The following is a 20,858-nucleotide window of genomic DNA, read 5'->3' as shown; positions in this document are numbered from 1 at the left end:
TAGTAGTAGCCTGACACCTGAGGGGCAGAGCTCCACTCGTTCCGTTTAAAGTTTAGGACATTAATCTCACTCACTGGCTTCTCGACAGGATGAAGCAGACTGCAGACAAAATTCTATAAGAAGGAAAATTCGGTGTAATGTGTCCTGCACTACCCAGATCCTCCAGTAGTTGGTGTTGAAAACCGTTATGCTGCTTAATATTTTTGTGTTAACCGTGATAAAATGTTTTTAGGACTAAAAAGTTTAAAAGAACAGCATTTATTTGAAATAGAAATCTTTTGCAACATTATAAATGTGACCCTGGACCACAAAAAACAGTCATAAGTCGCACAGGTATATTTTTGGCAATAGCCAACAATAAATTGTATGGGTCAAAATTATCAAATTTTCTTTTATGTCAAAAATCATTAGGATATTAAGTAAAGATCACGTTCCATGAAGATAGTTTGTATCGTAAATATATCAAACATGTATTATTAGTAGTAATATGCATTGCTAAGGACTTCATTTGGACAACTTTAAAGGCAATTTTCTCAATATTTAGAATTTTTGCGCCCTCAGATTCCAGATTTTCAAATAGTTGTATCTTGGCCAAATATTGTCCTATCCTAACAAACCACCCAGGGGAAAACGACGTACTATTAAATGTATTAAAAATGCATTATAGTATATTTGTATTGAAATAAAAACATACTCAAGTGAATTTTTAATGCATTTAATAGTAGGTAATTTTCACCTGGGCATACATCAATGGAAAGCTTATTTATCCAAAAATCTACCCTCATGGTTGGTTTTGTTGTCCAGGGTCACAAATTCCTTTCCTGTAATTTTTAATAAATGTAATGCATCCTTCCTAAACAAAAGTATTAATTTCTTTAAAACAACAACTTTGAATGTTAGTGTATATAACAAGTTGAATTAATAAATTCAATACATTACAAAAAAATATTTAATAATTTCAACATCAACGACTATGGCACTTGCAGTTGTAGTTTCTTAAGATGTTTTGGCTGCTGCTTCATAATAAATACTACAGCTAGTTTAATAGAAAATATAAGTACTTTGATCTAACAATGATAATGAGAAATCAATCATTTGTTTACTGTTTTAAAACGAATTTATCTGCTGCTATGGAGAATGTTTTACAACTTAGAAGAAGTTTTCAACTTGCCTTAAAAATGCAAACCTTAAAACTACCGGGAAAAAAAACATATGTAAACATAATGCAAATTCTTCTTGGTTCCTAAGTAACGGTTATGGTTCATAAGAAACAGCGAAAATGAGATAAAGTTATTAAAACGTGTCATTGACGGAACAGGTGTGGGTTCTGTCTTGAGGTAGTGTGCCGTAATGATTCATTCTGCAATTTTGTGAGAACAAAGACAGTCTAGCTTTGACCTGGGTTACGTTTGTGCAAATAAAAGGGGATCGCAAGACTGGTGTGAGCTCTCATTATGACTTCAGCGTCTGACCCATGAAGCATGACAGCTAGACTGAGATAATTACAGGGAGCGAGGCCAGGAAGGAGAACGCTCCATTCAATAAGACGGTATCGCTCGATTCGTCTACTCAGAGAAACTTTCCTTCACTTGTTTCTCTCGTTCTTCAGTTTTATATTTAGCTCTGTAATTCTGCTTATCATGCTTTGTTCTTTGATATCTTAGAGCATTCTCCTCTTGTTTTTAACTCTGAAGGCCAAGAGCAGATGGTAAAATAATCTTAGAGATTCACTCTGTATCTTAACATAATAGTCTATTCACATATTCACATTTTATGATGGAGTCTAAACTAAACTTTGGCTTTGGCTGTGAGAAATTTGGCCAAGGTTTTTTTTAACATCTGAATAATTTGCCTCTCAGAGACAAATCCAGGGTTTAAAATCAAGATGATAATTCAGACCTAAAACTTCAAGTGACTACAAGACATGCTGAAAAGTCTTAAAAGTTAGAAATTCGTTTTCTGGAAGAACTCCGGAAATTCAGCTTTTTTGGATCCTGTTTTTTCTGGATGCTTGCTTTTCGCCATGAATAATAATGTGTAACACTGGCTGACATCTCTCCTACCTTGTGGCTAATCAGGATAGTTTAAAATACAGCAGGTTTATGTGTAAAAACGGATTGCTTAAGTCACAAAACACTCAACGGTACCTGCCTGGGGTCTGGTTCTTAACGTACGGTTTCCTCTTGTATAGGAAGTGTTAAGTTCAGTGTTTCGGGCGTCAGGCCCATCTGTCAAAATCACACATTCATTTAATGGCTGTTTTGAGAGCATTAGAACAAACCCTGCGTGAGTTTTAACAGACTTGTGGCTATAAGCACACATATTCTCTATCTCCCTACTAATTCCATTTTTGCCTACTCTCAAATAATCTCCCGAAACACTGAGAATGAACATCTGGCCAACTCCATTAGCAGAGCGGCTCCGCCTCCTACCATCTGAAAGAGTGAAAGGTGGAGGGGCCCATAGAGATGCTGATGATTTAGATGCAGGAAGAAAGGAGGAGATAATAGGGAGGAGTGAGGGGCCTTGCGTGTGAAAGGGAGAAAGTTTGACGCCTTTGAAAGAGGCTTTACATACAGTGAGAGACTCCGGGAGGCAGAGCGAAATCTGGCTTTGTGTGTATGTAAAGCTATATTGGGGATTCTGCATAATTAGTATAAAAAATGTAAAAAAAGAGTTTGACCCATTCAAAAAGAGAACTAAGGAATGAGAGAGAAATGAAGGAAAACTTCAGAGAAAGGAAGTCTTAACAGCTGCACAAATAAAAACAGGTGGAGTGTGTCCATCCAGGGGATGAACAAGGAAAATAACAGTGACCCACATGTCAGAGTCACACAGAGGAGGGTGAGGGGCGATAGAGGGTCCCTGTTTCACACTAGACATAACAGTCATGAATGAGCGGCTTTTTAGTAAAAATCAACAAAACTATAGCAGTGCATGTACTTACAGACAGGTACAGCATGGTGTACATTGAAAATGAAGCATGTCCAGAAAAGAAGGATTTCCTGCAAAGAAAAAAAAATTGCATTTAATCAAAATGTTCATTTTAATTTTAAAATAAATACATCACATTTATTTACGTGGTAAGTTTTTGACATTGAGTAGATTTTGCAAATAAATGCATAAATTAAATTCTCTTATGCTCACCAACTGTTTAAGTTCACTTGCGACATAACCGACTGCATTTACATGAATACTTAATGATTATAAATGTGTCATGAAAAAACACTAAGCGGACTGACTAAACATTTGAATAATTTATTGATAATGTTTTCTGTGTTTTCTGCTGCATAGATTAAAAGTCGAGGACGCTGATTCATCATATCCGCAGAAGTGGAAGCGCCTATATGTTTCATATGGATTTTATATAATTTGAGAATATTTGTTTTCCACTCAAATTGGTTGACAATAACTTGACCTTTCTATAGCTAAATTTCTCATGTCTGTGAGGCAAGCATACACTGAGTTTTGGATTATTTTTTTGACACGCTCAAGTTTACAGAGACCAAAATGGCAGAAAGCGTTGTTTTCTTTATTTTACAAGGCACAATGTTTTCTTGTTATTGTGAGTTTACACAAAAAAAAGTAGACCCTTTACAGTTTTAAAAGATGTATTATATGCTTATCTGTATGACCAAATTAGTATTTTAAGTTGGGAAAAAAATGCAAGTGATCACACTGGCGCCTCCTATCATGAAGCAAGCATGTTAATAGTTTAGCTTATTATTTCTATACAATTACTTTAGCAGCCATGTAAAGCTGATACTACTTACATGTTTCAAATGATAAGCCATATTTGAGGTTGATGTATGATAGGTGAATGTTTGGATATTTTTTTTCTCTCTGACAAACCGACTAATACAATTTTTGGTTGACTCTTCTAGTTGACTAACTATTAGTTTCATCGTTTAGCAGATTTTTCATTCAAAGCAAGGGAACCCATGCGCATATAAATGCTGAATATATCACCTGGCCTCTTGTACTTTGCTGGGATCTCCAAGGCATGTGTATTGAGTAATATATCCCAGAGAGCAGTTGATGGTACTGTAGTTAGGCTGACAAACATCTAGGAAGTGCGGCCTCATCCGGCCAACCGAGACCTTAGCGATGTCTGTGAATGATTGGCTGACGGCACAGCCGAAGATGAACACGCCCACTTGTCTGTAAAGGGTGGCGACATATGGGTTTCCCACGAAAGATTTGGAGCCCTGGTTCAGGTAGTGGATCCTGTAGCATTCGCCAATCACGATCTAGAGAACGATTCATTTACAAATGAAAAAAAAAATTACTGATAGTAGTGATTAATACTACATACAGGTTCTGTTCCAAAACCTAGCGAAACTCCAACAATTCTAACGACAAACTATATTGAAATTAACTGTCAAGCCAATTTGTGTGATGCTCTGAGTTGTTGCCTACATATAGTGTTCTAAATTTAAATCCATGATGGTTAGTATGCCTATATAGGCACTAGAAAGCGAGGCAGTTCACCAAGTTTTGGAACAGAGCTACAATGCCATTAACATCAAATTCTCAATCAAAAGAGAAAAAACAATCAAAAAATTATGGTGAATTTGATAAGTCACACCACAAAGATTAACATGTCACTTTATAATATCACAAGATTTCAGTGGTCAGGTCATGGGCATGCAGGGTGAGGTTAGAAGTACATGCAAATTAGCTATTTGTTAGGAAAGCACATTAGTCCAAAAAGCAAGGAGAAATGAGTAAAATAAATGAGAAAAAGAGTAACATGAGTTATGACTGAGCATGGCCTGCCCATTACTGTTGATATTTTAATGATATGGAACATATTATGTTTCTAAAGGTTATAGCTTTCATATGAGCAGTTAAGAGCATGGGAGTTTAAAACTGAGGTCTGCACCATTTGAAACCAATAGGACGTAAATTAGAGTAGAGAGGCGTGAGCTATGAAGTACATAAACCATGCCTTAATGAGATATTTACTATCACTCTCTTTTCCCCCCCTCTTTTCTTTCTTTAAACTGTTGTGGAACGCGGCTGTTGTGTTTGGTAGTGAAGAGTGGGGCTGCCTTCTCTGAGGCCTAACCAAACTAGGTCTGGAGACACTGCTAATTAACTACAGCTGTGTGAGGGATGCCAACACACACACACACACACACACACACACACACACACACACACACACACACACACACACACACACACACTTATATATATGCTCACACAGTCCTTGTTTTAATCAGGAGAATTGCTGAGCATGGGAACATGTCTACTCCAGACAGTGAGGCACGCATGTCTCCATATAGGATCTCCATGGAGTCATGGTTTGGTTTTATGCCAATGTTCAGGGGCTCGTACTTCAAGACCACTTCCCTCATCTCCACCACTTATTTTCCACAAGGGGCTTGTCTGGCATGTTTAATTTTTTGTTTTGAGACAGTGTTTTGAAGTTTCACAAGCGCTAAAAATAATTGCGCTATCTGGTTTGACATTGCATTCTTTCTTGTTCCTCATCTAACATGTGTCCTGGAGGTGATTAGGTTAATTTGTGAGAGGTTAACCCTTCGCAAGCTGTCACAAAGACTGTCTACTAATTCAACACCTCAGCAGGAGTAGGGCAGTTTATTCTCTTATCCAGATGGACCTACACTCAAAATTTTGTGAGGCTTTTTTGCAAGTTTTTCCATTTTATTTAGCTTTATTTGTTGTCCAAATTCAGTTTGCTGAATGATAAGGTCAATCTTACAAAATCTGCAAGAACAGATCCTGCTCATATTTCAAATAAATAATAATCTATAAATATTTGTTTTTGCATTTTGATATTTTCATGACAATTAAGTATTTTCCACCCAAATCCTCATTACAATAGTAAACTTCAAGGTAAAATGCCTGGACGGGATTACAGCAATGATTTTTTTGCACTATGCCAAGGACACTTAAGAAAATTTAGAAGATAAAAATGGTCATGAATAAAAGTTTAAAAAATATATATATTTTGTTAAATATTTAAAAATATACTTAAAATTGCTCAATTGTTTTGTAATTAAAACAGCACATTTCAATTATAAATTGATTAACCTTTTAAGCTTCCCTTGTGAAAAAGAAGTGAGCTTAATTGTATTGAATAAGCACTTGTAGTGTACTTCATCTCTTAAAAGTATATATTTTTTTAAAAAATTACTTGCAGATACATATACATTCTGTTCACATATTCTTTTAAAGAGTATTATTTTAAAGGTATACTAGTGTATTTTTTCTCAAGGGTTCTGTCATTATATTATTGCTTTTTAACATGTTTAAGTAACTTCGCATTGCTGTTTTTGAGAATTACTTTTCTGAGAAAAAAAGTCAAACACAAAAAGAGCAATGCACAAAACATGCAGACAAAAGAGAACGGAACAGAAATAAAAGAGAGAACGAGACTGAGACAGAAAGAGAGAAAGAGATAGCCCTGACCATGATAAATCCCTTGATGTTGAGTTATTCAAATATTTTAAATGAAAAGATGGGATGGGGTGGACTGGTTAATGGATTTAAAGAGGATTATGGGTAGGATTATTTGCTATAAAGTCATTATTTCTACAGTTATTCTACTGATCTAATAGGGGATGAGGGATGTAAATGGGAAGTTTATGAATCAGTGGTAGATTTATATGAATATATAAGAGAATAACTTACAGAGAGGATGGCAATTAGAATGCCAGCGGCACAGAGCACGGCATCGCTTATGGTGTCCCCGTTTTTATACGGGTACTGGATGGACTGGTCACTGCAGTAAAACCCGCGATGGTACGGCTTGATTGTGCTAGTTTCAATTATCAGGAAAGGCAGGCCAGCTATAGCGAAACACACACACACATACACACACAAACACACATAGAGAGAGAGAGAGAAGGGGGAGAGAGAGAAAGAGAGAGAGATTTCAGGTCAGTCAACAGAAAGACACACGCAGGTAGCGGCACAGCACAGCACAGCACACAGCAACCGAGGATTATGGGAAAAACCAGGCAGGGGAGGGGGGTCTGACATGGTAGCCCGGTTTCTGAGAGAGTGAACGGCTATATATAGTTAATGTCTGGCTATGATTAGTACAATGGACTAGAAGTTTCTGCTACATAACAGCTATAAAATATAATAACTCTCTCAAAAGACTTGATTTCCCATGCAGTCGCCCCACTCGCCTGGCCCCATGTCCCCTGTCTGAGGCCCCTCTTTGGGGCACTTACGCTGGCAATGGGCAGGAGGAGGCCCACAGCTGTCAGCACAGAAGAGGGCACAGTGCTGCTTTTATAGGCGTAGCGGATACTGTCGTCCGCGCAGTAGAACCCACGCTGATACGGCTGCACTGTTGATTTATGCAACACCATCGAGGGCAGCATGACTACGCAAAAAACACACACAGACCCCATAGGGCGTGTCATGATACACACTTACCTGAGAGGGCAGGGATGTTTCACATGACTTGTGTTCATGAAGCGTAATATATACAGAAAAATACACTGCAAAATCAGTATTTGTGTTTAGTTATTTTTTGCCCACTGGCAATTTTCTTTTCTTATTTTAAAGCATATTTCTGATTCATGACTAAATATTGCATCTCAAGTCAACCGATTGTGTTCAAAGGATTTATTTTAGATATTTTTTTCTTGTGAAAAAAAAAACACAAAATACTGATTGCAGTGTAAATAGCATGAAAACTAAGTGCAAAAAGCCTTAAAACGGAGCAAAATAGCATTAGATGTTAAAGGAACAGGACGACTGAAAAACTGATGAAGCGAATTGGTAGCTAAAATCTTCTAGCTGTTATCTAATCTTCTAAACAAAGCATTAGCTTAAAGTTCTTCTACTACAAGAGCAGTGCACGCAAAACCTCACAGAGCACACAATGTACTGTGTATCCAATACACAGTTTCGAAGTGACAGTTTGCGTGTTTGCTAATTAAGTAATTTGCGCGAAGCAGCACAATAGCAAGAGAAGCTTCCCTTCCCATTTGCTCGGGTTCAGTGCTATTGTCAGTGCAAAGTAGCTTACAGCTAAAGACAATGCAGCCTAATGGCATTAGGCAAAGCTTTTATGCAAATAATACTGTATGTAGAGCTTCAGAGAACCAATTCAGCACAGATAAGACCTTATAATGAACACCAAACCCATCAAAGTCTAGCATTCCATGTTTCTTTGGTTTGATAGTTTTATTGAGGGATTTAAACTGTAAAGGGTAATGTTGGGTTTTTAACAATAACAAATGGGGATAACTTTGGAAATTCTGGATCAGTGTGAAGTCCTTTCCAAACCTAGTGAGCGGTCTTTCTACCTCCATTTGCATTTATATCCGAACAATCATGAAACCTGACTGGAACAATCTACATCTCCACACAAATTATGGCCACAATTAATTCTAATAGAGTTTGACGTTAGCATGTTGCTAAGCTAATAACAATCATAAACATACATAACATAAAATAATGTGCACTATACGCCTACCCTAGAATATGCGTAAAAACCAAAGTAGTTTGGGCTTAAGGATTTGGCCAATACAAGTTATCTTAGGAGGTAACAATGTTATTGCCTTACATTGGGAGTGAGACTACAATGCTTTCTAGTTAGGCGGCTCACTAGGGTTTGGAACAGAGATAGTGTATGCAGACATTATGGAGACAGATTATTTGGATTTTTCAGGTTCACTTGTGGCTTTGCTATAACATTTTCATAACAGTTTGGGGTTTTTTTTCTTAATGAGAGAACTACTGATGGAGCCACTTTTTGTGATTAAAAGCAAAAACCTGAAGACATGCTGAGGAGAGTTTCACTTGGTATATAAACGGACAACAAACTACATGCACATTAGTTTGGTATGCATCTAAACCAGTGTATTTTTTTTCTTTAAGGAAAGGGATAGATGCCAGGCTGGGAACTCAGCCCAAAATGGCCAACTCATTAAAATGTCACACGTCCTGCAAAACACACGTCAGCTGTCATCATCTAGCCAATGGCGGGAAAAATAAATACATATTTTCAAATCAAAGCAAACTAAACATCAGACTCAAAGTTGTGGTGGGAGCTTTGAAAAGTTCCCCTTAAAGGATTGTAAAATGTGTGAATAGCAAGAAAAACAAAGCTTAGCTTACGCCGACCACCCAAATGTCTGGAATGGTGTTTGGAGCAAAAGAGAGAAGGGGGCGTATGTTTTTTTTTTTTTTGTGGTTGGAGAGAGGAGACTGCAGCCGTGGTGACTGATTCTTTCTAACACACATATACATACATACAATAAACCAAACCTTTAAGATCATACCAGCACTGGGAACAAGCACGTTTTGAAAAACAACGTTCCTCGATCTACCCTCAGGGCCTCTTAGCTTTTCTTCGACAGAAAATCTACCTATTCCTCAACCTCCAAAAACTTGGACAAAGTCTTAAGCGCAGAGTAAAATAATATTCAAACATGCTTAAAAAAACATCATGTTGTGGTTTTAAGACATAAGGTTGTGTACAACATAAGCTACTTCATCTACATGCGGTCAAACACCTCTGTCCTTAATCTCTCTCTGCTTTCAGACGAATAAGCATTACTGGAATTAAAGGCTGTGGACACTTTTAACACCTGCAAAAATAAAGGGCTTTGGGAGTTTGTAGGGTTTTCTCACAGGTGCTTGAGTTGGGGACGGTCAAAGAAACTTGCTTAGCCAATTCGACCCAGGGGTTTGAGACTGGGTGGAGGAAATCCATGGGCCGAGGGTACATATGCAGAAACACACGCAGACATGGACGCACATTCCTCTTTGGCACTGCTTGTGATGTTTTCAGATCTGCTATGACCACAAGGTCAAATACACTTAGAATGTCTGGAAAAAGCCAAGTCCTGGCGATCATATTTCATCATATGCGCACGCGTGTTAACATAACGCATACTGAATCTATTTCTGTCAGGGTGTGTGTATATCAGCATAAGCAGGCTATAAAGTCAAATTGTAATCAAATGTGTTACATGTGCTTATATATAAACAAACAAACTCTGAAACAAATTCTCTTATTGTATGAGCTTTTCCTAACATACTTGTTGTAATCTATTTATATTTTAGGGATTTTTAACTTTTGTAGGGGGATTAAATATGCTGTATACTGGCATAACTTTGGTGGTCACCATAGCACAAACTTCAAGAGGCGCAGTGTGCACTCACAAAAGCTAAATAGTTCTGATATGTGTGTGTTTGTGTATGAAGATATCCACATTAATTCCATGTGTTAGTGAAAAGCCTTCTGTCTGTGCCCAATGATGCTGGCTGAGAGCCAGCGTCATGCCAGCACACCGTTGTTCTACCGCCCATGTCATCACCACGAGAGAGGCATGGTATGCTGAGACTCTTTTCTTTCTTCTCTTGCTCTCTTTCTCACTCTTCAGCAATAAAGGACAATCTTCATTCCAAAAGACACAATCTGAAGAGCAGCTTAAGACACTCAAAAAACTTGAAGCTAGTCTAGCAGTTAGTGTTGAGCTGGTGCATATGTAAGAGACACAGGTTTGAATGTCGTCCAGATCTCCTTTCTGGAAAATGCATATAGACTTTGTGATCAGAGTTTCTAATCAAAAGGCACAAAATACAGACCATTTCAGAGACATAATATAGACATAAGAATTCTGTTCATCTGAAGGGCTTCGAAACAAAACTCTGAAGATCTTTCAAAGGTGTAATGCCACAAACTGAGGCTAGGACTAGAAGTAATCTATTTTATATCTGTTGTAACTCTCTCTACTTAATCTTCCTGGTACAACAGTAACTATGAGAGACTGAAAAAAAGAGGGCAGGGAGGAAACCACTAGTCTGTGGTCTGTGCATAGTTAATTAAATAGAAATAAATTTAGTCTGATTCACAATGGCCGCATGGCCACAGTTAAAGAGTGGTGACCTAAAAACACAAAGAGGGAGCTGTCTAAGTTAAACAGCTCTTATCGTATCCTCGTGTCAAGGAAGCCATGTGAAAAATATTAAAAGCTTAACTTGTGAGAGAGAAAGAGACCAATGTCCTTATCAAGATATATTTACTCAATGTCGGATGTCACCAGATTTCAACTGTGAAATTCAATGTGCAAATTATATAATGACTTTTGTGGTTGTCAGGGTGCCACTGTTATTCAGACTGTTATAAACGTACTAATCTCTATGGGTTTGTCTCGCAAATGTCTATCATAAATAAATTGTAAATTAACAATGTTATTCAGTGTTATTTACATCAAAATTGTTAAGTTTTCAAAGATATAATTAAGGGATACACCCCTCCTAGTCAGAGAGTTTGTCGTGTGGGCTCTGCCACTGGGTTCAGTGTGTAAGAACTCTCTGACTTAATGCTCAATATGAGCATAATGAAAAACAATGGGTCCAAAATCTATTGGGACCTCGAGCACCATGCATACACCAGACACACTAACAAAACAATTATGAGTGGGTGGCAGAGTGGTGCATTGTGGGGGAAATCTTTCTATTTGCGTTATCAGATGTGGGCATGCAGCCTTTATGCTCTCAGAAGGGGAACGGCTAGACGCCAGTCAGACGCTACGGGCAACCACTGAACCAGCTCTTCACTGAGCCGGCTGCAGCTGCTGATAGGCCAGAATGGAAATCATTTGTAGCAATCAATGTTTATATAAGAAATGGGATGATTCCTATTGGAGACAATCGACTATTGGTGGCTGGTTACACAGTCATAAAGCCTGGGGGAAAAACGTGTCTGTGTGTCTGCTGCAAGATTACATTAACAGATCTTATTTTCAATTGCGAAAATGTGAGAGATTGTAGCATAATGCTTACAGCTTTGATTGCTCATTTTTTTCCAACTGGGTCACGGCCAGTGAAAAAGTCACTGGAAGTAATGCAGTCTGACAGAAAGTTACTTGTTAAACAACTCAAAGACGAAGAGAGTAATTTCTGTCACTGATGACATTTCAGAAACCGTCCCTCAAAAAGTCATACCCCAATCTGTCTGACTGGTCGGGATGTTCAAACAAACTATTTTCTGACAGAGCAAATCTTGTATTTGGTATAACTAGACTTCTACCTATTGGGTATCTGTTGCACAATATGGAAATATCTGAGATGTTTGACCTTTCCATCAAAGCTTCTAAAAGCTTCTCGCTCTAAAGGAAGTAGTGGTAATGACTGCATGATGGGGTGAAAGTGAACTGCATTGTGAAACAGAAGCAGTGAATGACTATTAAAGGTCGATCTGTCATTGTTGGGACAGAGATGCATGGTTGAATAGGAAGAAAGCTTTGTGTAGAAATGCATATGAAGGAAAGGCCTTCTCCCGACAGGGGCCGTCTGCCCTCTCACAACGAGTGCACTCAGAGGTCCGACCTGTCAAAAACTCTCTTTTGAATGGATCGTGCAAAAGCACAAACACAATAAAACACATATACACGTTTAAGTCCATTAGATACACAAAGCAGAACCAAGTTACATCAACAGTAAGACAGGATGTAAGAACACTGATGTAGCGTGACTGTGCATGTGTGATGGAGGCCTGAGGTAAGCTAACACGAAGTACAAATTTAAAAATGTGGTGGAAAGAATACAGAGATTCTCTGAACTAGAAACCTCAATTACCACAACAAACAAGTATCTTCATAATGTGAGCCCCTGTGTCTTGTGTATCAAGTCTTCCAGTAGCTAGTTTGCAAAGAAACCACATAACATTTGTCACGAATCAAAGACACGCTTAAAGGATTCTAACGAAAATCAGATAATGTAAGATAAGCAAGGGCGTTTTACGTATTCTTTAGAGAAGTTTGTACGTGCTTATCTGCTAAATTACTCATTGACCCATTGAGTCAGAAAACACCAGGCTTCGATTACATAATATACTACATCAAATAAATTAAGGAAATGGTTTTAGATAGATTGTGCAGGAAGTCGATCCACGAATGCCAACTTCTAGTGATTTACATCACTCATAGTTAGCACCTTGTGAAACGTGTGCCAGACCTAAGGTGTCAAGGTTTGGTTGGTTAGCATAGCTAGCACCATTAGCCAACTCAACTGCCATTGAGATTACTGGGAATGCTAAGATATCTTTCACCAGGTATTATAGTGTTCCTTGGTCAGAACTTTGTTCTCTTGTTCCTCATTTCAGGTTGTTTTGTAACTCTTGGCTGAAGAACATGTTGGTCCACACACCCTTGAATGTGCAACCTGAGCCCCAATTAGACACAATGAGTCTGGGGTGAACTTGATTCATAACACACCTGATATGAGGAAAGACCTTTCTAACGTTTTCAATCTACAATGGCAACAATCAGGACTACACCTTGAGGAAACAATGCACACATGACAGTATGCAAGAATATAATTATTTTAGATACAAGCACATCCTCTGAGGCCACTAAGGGGTGGACGTGAAGGTTTGTTGTTTAGTTCTCAGCTCCACTGATGGCTTTATCATCAGTGATCTGAAAAGGGCTTGTGACCAGGGCCTTCCCACAATGCAGAGTGAGAGAACGGGCATGGTAACCCTTGTGGGAATCTGTTGAGAATGAGTGGCTCACTGCCAGCTCTCATGAGACTCTCACTGGCTGAAAGACAAAAGAGAAAGCCACCCCTGCTGGGAACAAGGGGAATGTAAGAGGAGGGCTTTATTAATTACTGGGAGAACCTCTGGAAGTCTTCAATTTGAAATTTTGCTCATGGATGCAGTTATTTATGAGCCAATTGCGGTGCTAAGCCTTTGCGGTGCTCCTCTGAATCTACACTTGCAAGAGTGTGCATTGGAGCACAAAGCAAGAAATGGGACAGCCTACAGCCTCGTGGACTTTAAGGCATAGCAAGAAATGCAAGTCCGCAAGACTGATCAAGTCTGCCATTTAGGACAAGGCCTTAGTATAACTTGGTTTGTATATAGTACATCCTGAAGCCATGCTAACCTGTCAGACCTTGACCCCTTGGTGAGGACGTGCCATTTATAAAATGTTCTGCACTTGCTCACTGGAATGAGAACGCCCTGTGTGGGATTCTTCAGAAGTCAGAGATGCATTTCAAACTTGATTGACATTTCCGAAACACACACACACAGATCCATTCTGGCTTGCAGACACATATACCACAAAACCCACCCAGACTAAACACTAAAACACACACAAAAGTACACACAGGGAGATTAACGTTCTCTGTCACCTTTGACCCATGATCCCTGACCTCTGGAATGTGTGGTCTCAGTAGCACCCTGCACGTTGCCTCTCTTTTGCCCCCACTGCGGTACAGAAGCACTGACCCGCACACTAAACCTATACCCATGACCCATCACTTATAGATATTCATGTCACAGTCCGATACAGACCCATGTGATTCAACCCAGATCTACTAACCCCATTTCATCTGACCTATCCGGTTACATCATCAATACTAATAATATCTGAGTCTATCAGTTCGCCCATACACTATGTACTGCCCACCAGGTTACTTTTTCTGCATTATGTATTATGTGGTCTCCAAAAATCTGGGGCAAAAAAACAAAATTGCAGCTAATCTGAATGTTTGATGTTCAACATTCAGTTTATATGAAGTGCAATTTTGGACCAATGAGATTTCACCTTGGCCAGAGGTACTCTGTTTGCCACTTGTTACAGGAGTCTTCTTTACTACATCATGCCTGGTTAGGACAAAGAGTGAAATTTGGAAGAAAAAACAACAATGTTTATTTGGTTTATGACACTATGTTTTTCATTACTGTATGTGAGAGGGACCACTACTGTCACTGTGTTCTCTGCTCACTCACACACCAGGTTCCCTCCGTTAGCTTTGTCTATGCAAGCTGCTGAGGTCAGCAAAGCTGTGCTCATTGGCAAGCCTACCTTTCTCCCTCTCTCAATACATTAGATAGGCTCTGGGACAGGGCCCCAGTTCAAAACATGTGCTTACGCACAGCAATTTTTACTCACGGAAATCAACGCCCAGGGTCATGCCTTTTCACACATCTGAGTGGACAGCCTTTTGGGGGCACTGCATGCAAAACACTAGAGCCGTGTCTAAAATCACCCCTTTACCCTTACATAGTGCACAATTTCGAGGGGACAGCCATTTGTAGAGGTGACTGAAATCATAGTGGACATTATCATTCAATCCCATAATGCACCGCAATAACGATTGTACCACCAATGTCGGCTCGGGAATACCCACTATGAGGGTCATGCAGCATTCATTTTTGTCTTGGCAGAAGATGGCGTCCACAACCCTACTGTCCCACTCATTGTCCAAATTCGCTCACTTGTTTTCGTTTACTTTTTCAAGAGGACTTTAAACTCTTAAAAATGTTGGTGTTAAAGGTTCTTCATGGAACCATCAATGCCAATAAAGAACCTTTATTTTTAAAAGTGTAGGGAATTCATGTAGGAAATAGTGAATGAGAGTATAGGGGGAGATTTTCAACATACTGATTTGGGATGCAGCAATTCGTATCTTGCATACTATTTAGGATGAACTGCAATGATACAAAAGCCCTCCAAGTTCCAAACATGTCAAAAGTGTTTACTAGAGGAGAAATATTAACAGTTTCAAGTCAAACTGTCTGTGTGTTTAACAAACATTCCTGAATGAGATGTTTATTAAAATTTTAAATATATAAACATAACGCCCATAAAGAGTAAAAATCACAGTGTACGGTGGCGTAATGGAAACGTGTCAAAGCTGCTCTATCATTTAACCTTTTTGATCTTTTCCACACCCACAAACAGCCCCTTGAGGAGACTGGCAAACAATATACTTCACTAACAGAAGACATGAAGACACAAAAACTGAATTTACAGTGGTTACTTCGAAGAAAATAAGTGTTTCTGTGTTTATTTAAATCATATAATAAATAGGCCTAGCATGTCATAATAAAAGTCTGGAGGCACCACTAAATCAAGCAGCTAAGAGCCCTAAAAAAGTCACTATGCCAAGTGTGTCATGTTCTTTGGTAGGTCTGTTTACTTTGCCTTTAGGTGCACAAATGCTGGCCAGTTTCCTTAGGTCAAAGTTCAAACCCAGTCTTTTTCTTCTCACAGTAGAGTGTAATTAAACAAATGAACACCGACTATCTTTTTTTTGGCATTTCTTTACTGAGGCCAATAAAATAAAATAAACCCCTGTAGCTCAGGAGGAGAGGCTTCTCAGGACTGAAGGAGTATTCCTTTTCTCTCCATCAATCCTTTCATCCACTCCTCCCACTTCACAGACCCTAGAGTCAGTGGTGTCATGATCCTGGTTAACCTAGCCCACCACAGCCTGCCGTGAGCATCTTCATTGGGGTAGAGCCCAGGAACTGCTCCCATCTCCCACCCTGCCCTGGAGCTCAAGAGAAAGACCCACCACGGACTTAACACTACAACCAACGTATCTGAAAATATCAATCTACACTCTACCAGAGTGCGCAAAGCTGCGGTGAGGCTTTAGGTGTGGTGTGTAAGAGCATAAGATCATTGAAATGGTCTAAATGGGTTTATTATTGTGTAGTCTATGAGTGAATATATATTGACATGTTTGTGTAAGCTAAACATGTTATTGTGGGTGTGTGCTTCTGTAATGAGACAGTAACAATAACAGTGAAGGTGTAAACGGTCACATCATTGTTCTGATCCTACTCCACCCACCAGGAAACATCCCAGAGTGAAAGAAAGACAAAACAGCTCTATAAATATACAGATACACTGACACAGTGCTGCAAATCACATATACATGTGTTCATATACACATCAAGTGTTTTACTTGCAGAGAAAATAAATTATGGGGAGAAGCGAGGGGAATGGGATTGGGATATGTTGCAATCCAGATTCAAGCTAATATCTTCCAAATGAGTTCCACAGCTCAATGCCCTAACTACAACGCCACAGCTCCATCCTCACCAAGTTAACCAATTTTTACAGCATAAAAAATTTGTGTGTAAAATATATATATATATATATATATATATATATATTATATATATATATATATATATATATATATATATATATATATATATATATATATATATATATATATATATATATATATATATATATATATATATATTTTTTTTTTTTTTTTTTTTTTTTTTGTAAATATAATCTATTCTGAAGCAATATTCTCACCAGTGTTTAATCAGCTTTGACATATTTAAATATGCATATTTGTCATATTTGTACCTTTTTATAAAGGGCATTTTTCCAAAATCTTATTAAATATAGGATATGCTTCAGCTTTCCTTTTATATTCTTAAATTTGATCTTTTGATAAATTAAATTAGAATAAGACACTATAGGCTGTTACCAATCAAATTAAATAATTTACACTGAAAAATTACAATTGCATTAAATAATGTTATGAGATTATTTTAAATATTTTTGAATACATAAGAAATGTTGGCAAGATGAAACTAAACCACCAGTAGGTGGCAGCAGGTGACCGTCTTAATGAGCGAGTCATTGAGTCGATTCAGTGAAACGGCTGAATCATTCAAGAATTTGGCGGTCGTTTACGAATAGGCCATTGAATCTTTGATTCAACCGATTCATTAAAACGTTGAATCATTCACTAACACACACCGTTGCTGTGAGATGCGTTACGGTTCTGCTGTGATATTTGTTGGAACTATTTTCGCTGCTGAAATAGAACAAAAACAGTCCATATTGCTTCTAAAATGTAAGTGACTTAATGTTAAATAATTGTTTATGGAACTGGCGTATGAAATCAGTGTCATTTTCAGTCGTGATGGTATTCAGGAAAAAACAACACTCGTTAGTGTAATTTTGCTTAACTGTATCATATGTTATAAATATAAAAACTGCACAATTTTAACTGTGTATGTTAACTGAGTTTCTTGTGTGTGAGCGGCGCTCATTTGTTTTCGATTTTCTTCTCGAGAGGCTGCGCGAGCCTCAACAGCACAACCTTATTAACGTCAGTTAGTTTAATATTATTATCCACTATCGATCTCCACTTACACTAACTGAATGCAGAATCATTCTTGCATTTTGGTGATTCCCTAGCTATTTTTTGTTTTGACGTTTTACTCAGGATACTTGTCCGTCGAGCAAGTAAAATTGTTTTTCACTTGCCCCTTCAAAAAATCCACTTGTCCCGGACAAGCGTTAATGTCGAGCCCTGATATATATATATATATATAAAACCAATTACCAAGCAATGCTTAATTATTAGCAATTAAAGAAAAAACACCTAAGCAAAACATGGTCAGGTCAAAGTGTCTGAATAATTTTAGTCTCAAATTTTTTTTATACATTTTACTGGTAGTCCACTGTATGATGAATTTTTGGGTATAATATGTCACAGTTTACTTTATTTAGCTATCCTCACTTACATAAATTAACTATAGTGTCCTGCACCCATATATATATAAAACTGGTGTTCCTCAAATTTTCAAAGTTGAATAAGACAAATACATTTAGAAATTGAGTTTTGGACCCAGCAAACGTGCAACATAATTCTTTAATTATGTATAGTAAGTTTTTTTTGTTTTGTTTTTTGTCATGCTCGTCATTTTTTATTCATCCAGCATTCATTGCTTTAATGTATATTTATTTCGGTGTTAGTAATGTTAGCACTTAAGCACGTAAACTTTTCATTTCAGTTAATTTTTCCTCTAATATTTTAATTAACAAAAACTTATTTTTTTACAACACTGCTCTATATAAATGCACTTACACAAGTTATCTGCTGAAACGGCACAGATGCATTTTCAATATTATTTTTAATTAATATGCAAATTTGATTTACATCGATCCTTCCTAGCCCCACCCTTCTCACCCAAGTTTTTCAGATACTACACTCTTCATCTTTAAGAAATCATCTAAAGTTGCAATGGTTAAAAAAATTCCTTCTCTAAAGGGGTGCCAAACGGAAACCAAAAACCACATTTGAGCTATATCAAGTATTATCCATCACATTAGAATATTAGCTTTGGTGACACAGGTCTCATTAGCATATGAATGCGCGCAGGGTGACAGCCTTTAGGGGCCAGCTAGGCTTACACTCAGGAATGCCAAGCACCCTGGACTTAATCCATATGACCCAGAAAAAGTGAAAGAGCGCTTGTCGTGTGAGGGTGGCTAAGGTCACCCTTGGCCTTTTGGTGCTAGATGAAATGCCTAAAACTGGATTTGAAGAAATCCCATTCCAGAAAACATGCACACACTCCAGAAAAAATTCCTCCAAACACCCTGGAATTACAATCAAGCCGAGCGAACTGAGGGCGATTGTTCCGCTGTGACAGCTACACAACATGCATCCCACAGACTCGTACACACACAATGCCTCATTTGCTAAAACAATAGCTAGAGGATACAATATAGACGAGTGAAAGGAAATAAACTACAATTACACTGGGAATAAATAAACAAATCGTTTGTGTTTACCTCATAGATAGGCCTACAAACCAGCAGGAGTTCCTTATACTTGATTCCACAACCCTGAAGATCTTACGCTATTGTTCCGAGCACAAACAGAGAGCCGTAAACTGGCAGAGATATGCAGCTGCTGATCACAGAGAACTGCGTCCACACTCGGAGGAATTTAGTGACCATAACGAAACCGAAGAGTGTGTTATCATGAGTACACACTCCAAGAGACCCTCTGGATGTGATAAAGTTGTAACCGTCTACACACACACACGCAGACACACACACACACACACACACAGTCTAAACAGCCTGCTGATGGTCACTCATGCTCATGTCTGCCTGTGTAATTGCTACCTACGGCAACCCACTTCGTCGCATAAACTCTACAAGCATATAATTAAATCACATGGCAGCGACCTCAAAAACCAGCCTCTCTTACACACACACATACACACTTAGACATACACAAACACCCTAGCAGGTTCTTGAACAAATAGTCAAACACATTGTACTGCACATGTGCACTTAGACATACACAAATACAGAGCGTGGGCACTATGTTTTGACAGCGTCATTACAAGCGGTAAAGCCGAGGCGAGGCAGTCTGTGACTCCATCTGAGGCCCAGATGACTCTAATGTACTCCAGGAGCACTCATATGGAAACCATTCCTACATCACACTGTAACCTTAATGCTGACTATTACAAAATACAGCTCCCTCAGGAGCCAAGAGACTCCTACCATCACTTTCCAACGATCCGAGCTTCTCATTCAGAGGAATGACTTCTGAAATCCTGTTTTGCGTATCAACGAACCCAGCTTGATTTTTAGTTGATGTCAGAGTAGGTGTTATTTTATCATCTAATATGTCACCTCGTTACGTAACAAGCAGAAATGGCCGTTTCTTTTGTCATTTCTTGATGTATAGTGGAAGGAAAAAGCCACAGAGGTCTGATCTGCAGGAATTCAGGATGTCTGAAATAAGTCAACATTCCATCCAGCTCTGTTCTTACAGCTTTATACTTCAGGTTATCATTGGACCAGAGGCCTAGCAGATTTTTTTTTTTAAAGTCACTGTTTGGATTTATATAGGCAAATACTTCTATGATTGGATCATTATTGCAGTGATTATTAAGTTTCTAGCATGTTATATGTTTGAGATCAGTTCTTCTAACCCTAATTAATGGAGTGTGTAACTTTTAATTTCTTAAACAACCATGTAAGATGTAAGCCATGTTCAAGATTCATCAGGCTCAAATTGTGAAAGGAAGGTTTGGGATGGAGCATGAAGAATCATTTTCACACATGAATTGCCACCTCTGAGACCAGACCTTAAATTCATTGAAAGGTCTTTGGGATGTGCTGGAGGAGACTTTACAGAGTGCTGGACTCTTATATTGCCAATACAAGGTCTTGACCGAAAATTGATGCACCTCTTGATGGAACATCACAACATTTAGTTCCATCAAGAGGTACATACATTTTTTATCAAAATCTTGTATTAACAAGGAATAC

The 20,858-nt window shown here is 38.3% G+C and overlaps 1 protein-coding gene across 2 annotated transcripts in view; it reads right to left on the bottom strand.

Moving 5' to 3' along the window:
* The window catches only part of plpp3 (phospholipid phosphatase 3), a 42,224-nt gene that overhangs the window by 14,253 nt on the left and 7,113 nt on the right, over positions 1-20,858 (bottom strand). The window contains exons 2-4 of one of the 2 annotated variants that reach the window (XM_079831873.1): positions 6,664-6,821; positions 3,970-4,250; positions 2,948-3,005 (exon numbers count right to left, since the gene is read on the bottom strand). In XM_079831873.1, the coding sequence (XP_079687999.1) occupies positions 2,948-3,005; positions 3,970-4,250; positions 6,664-6,821 (497 nt within the window). Of the gene's footprint in view, positions 1-2,947; positions 3,006-3,969; positions 4,251-6,663; positions 6,822-7,211; positions 7,367-20,858 lie in introns of both variants that reach the window. The other variant, XM_079831874.1, reaches the window with a different exon arrangement.

This window comes from Gobio gobio, assembly GCF_949357685.1.
Source record: "Gobio gobio genome assembly, chromosome: 12".
Lineage (NCBI taxonomy): Eukaryota > Metazoa > Chordata > Actinopteri > Cypriniformes > Gobionidae > Gobio > Gobio gobio.
The sequence above is the reverse complement of the archived record's forward strand: the minus strand, read 5'-3'. Positions and strand labels throughout refer to the sequence as shown.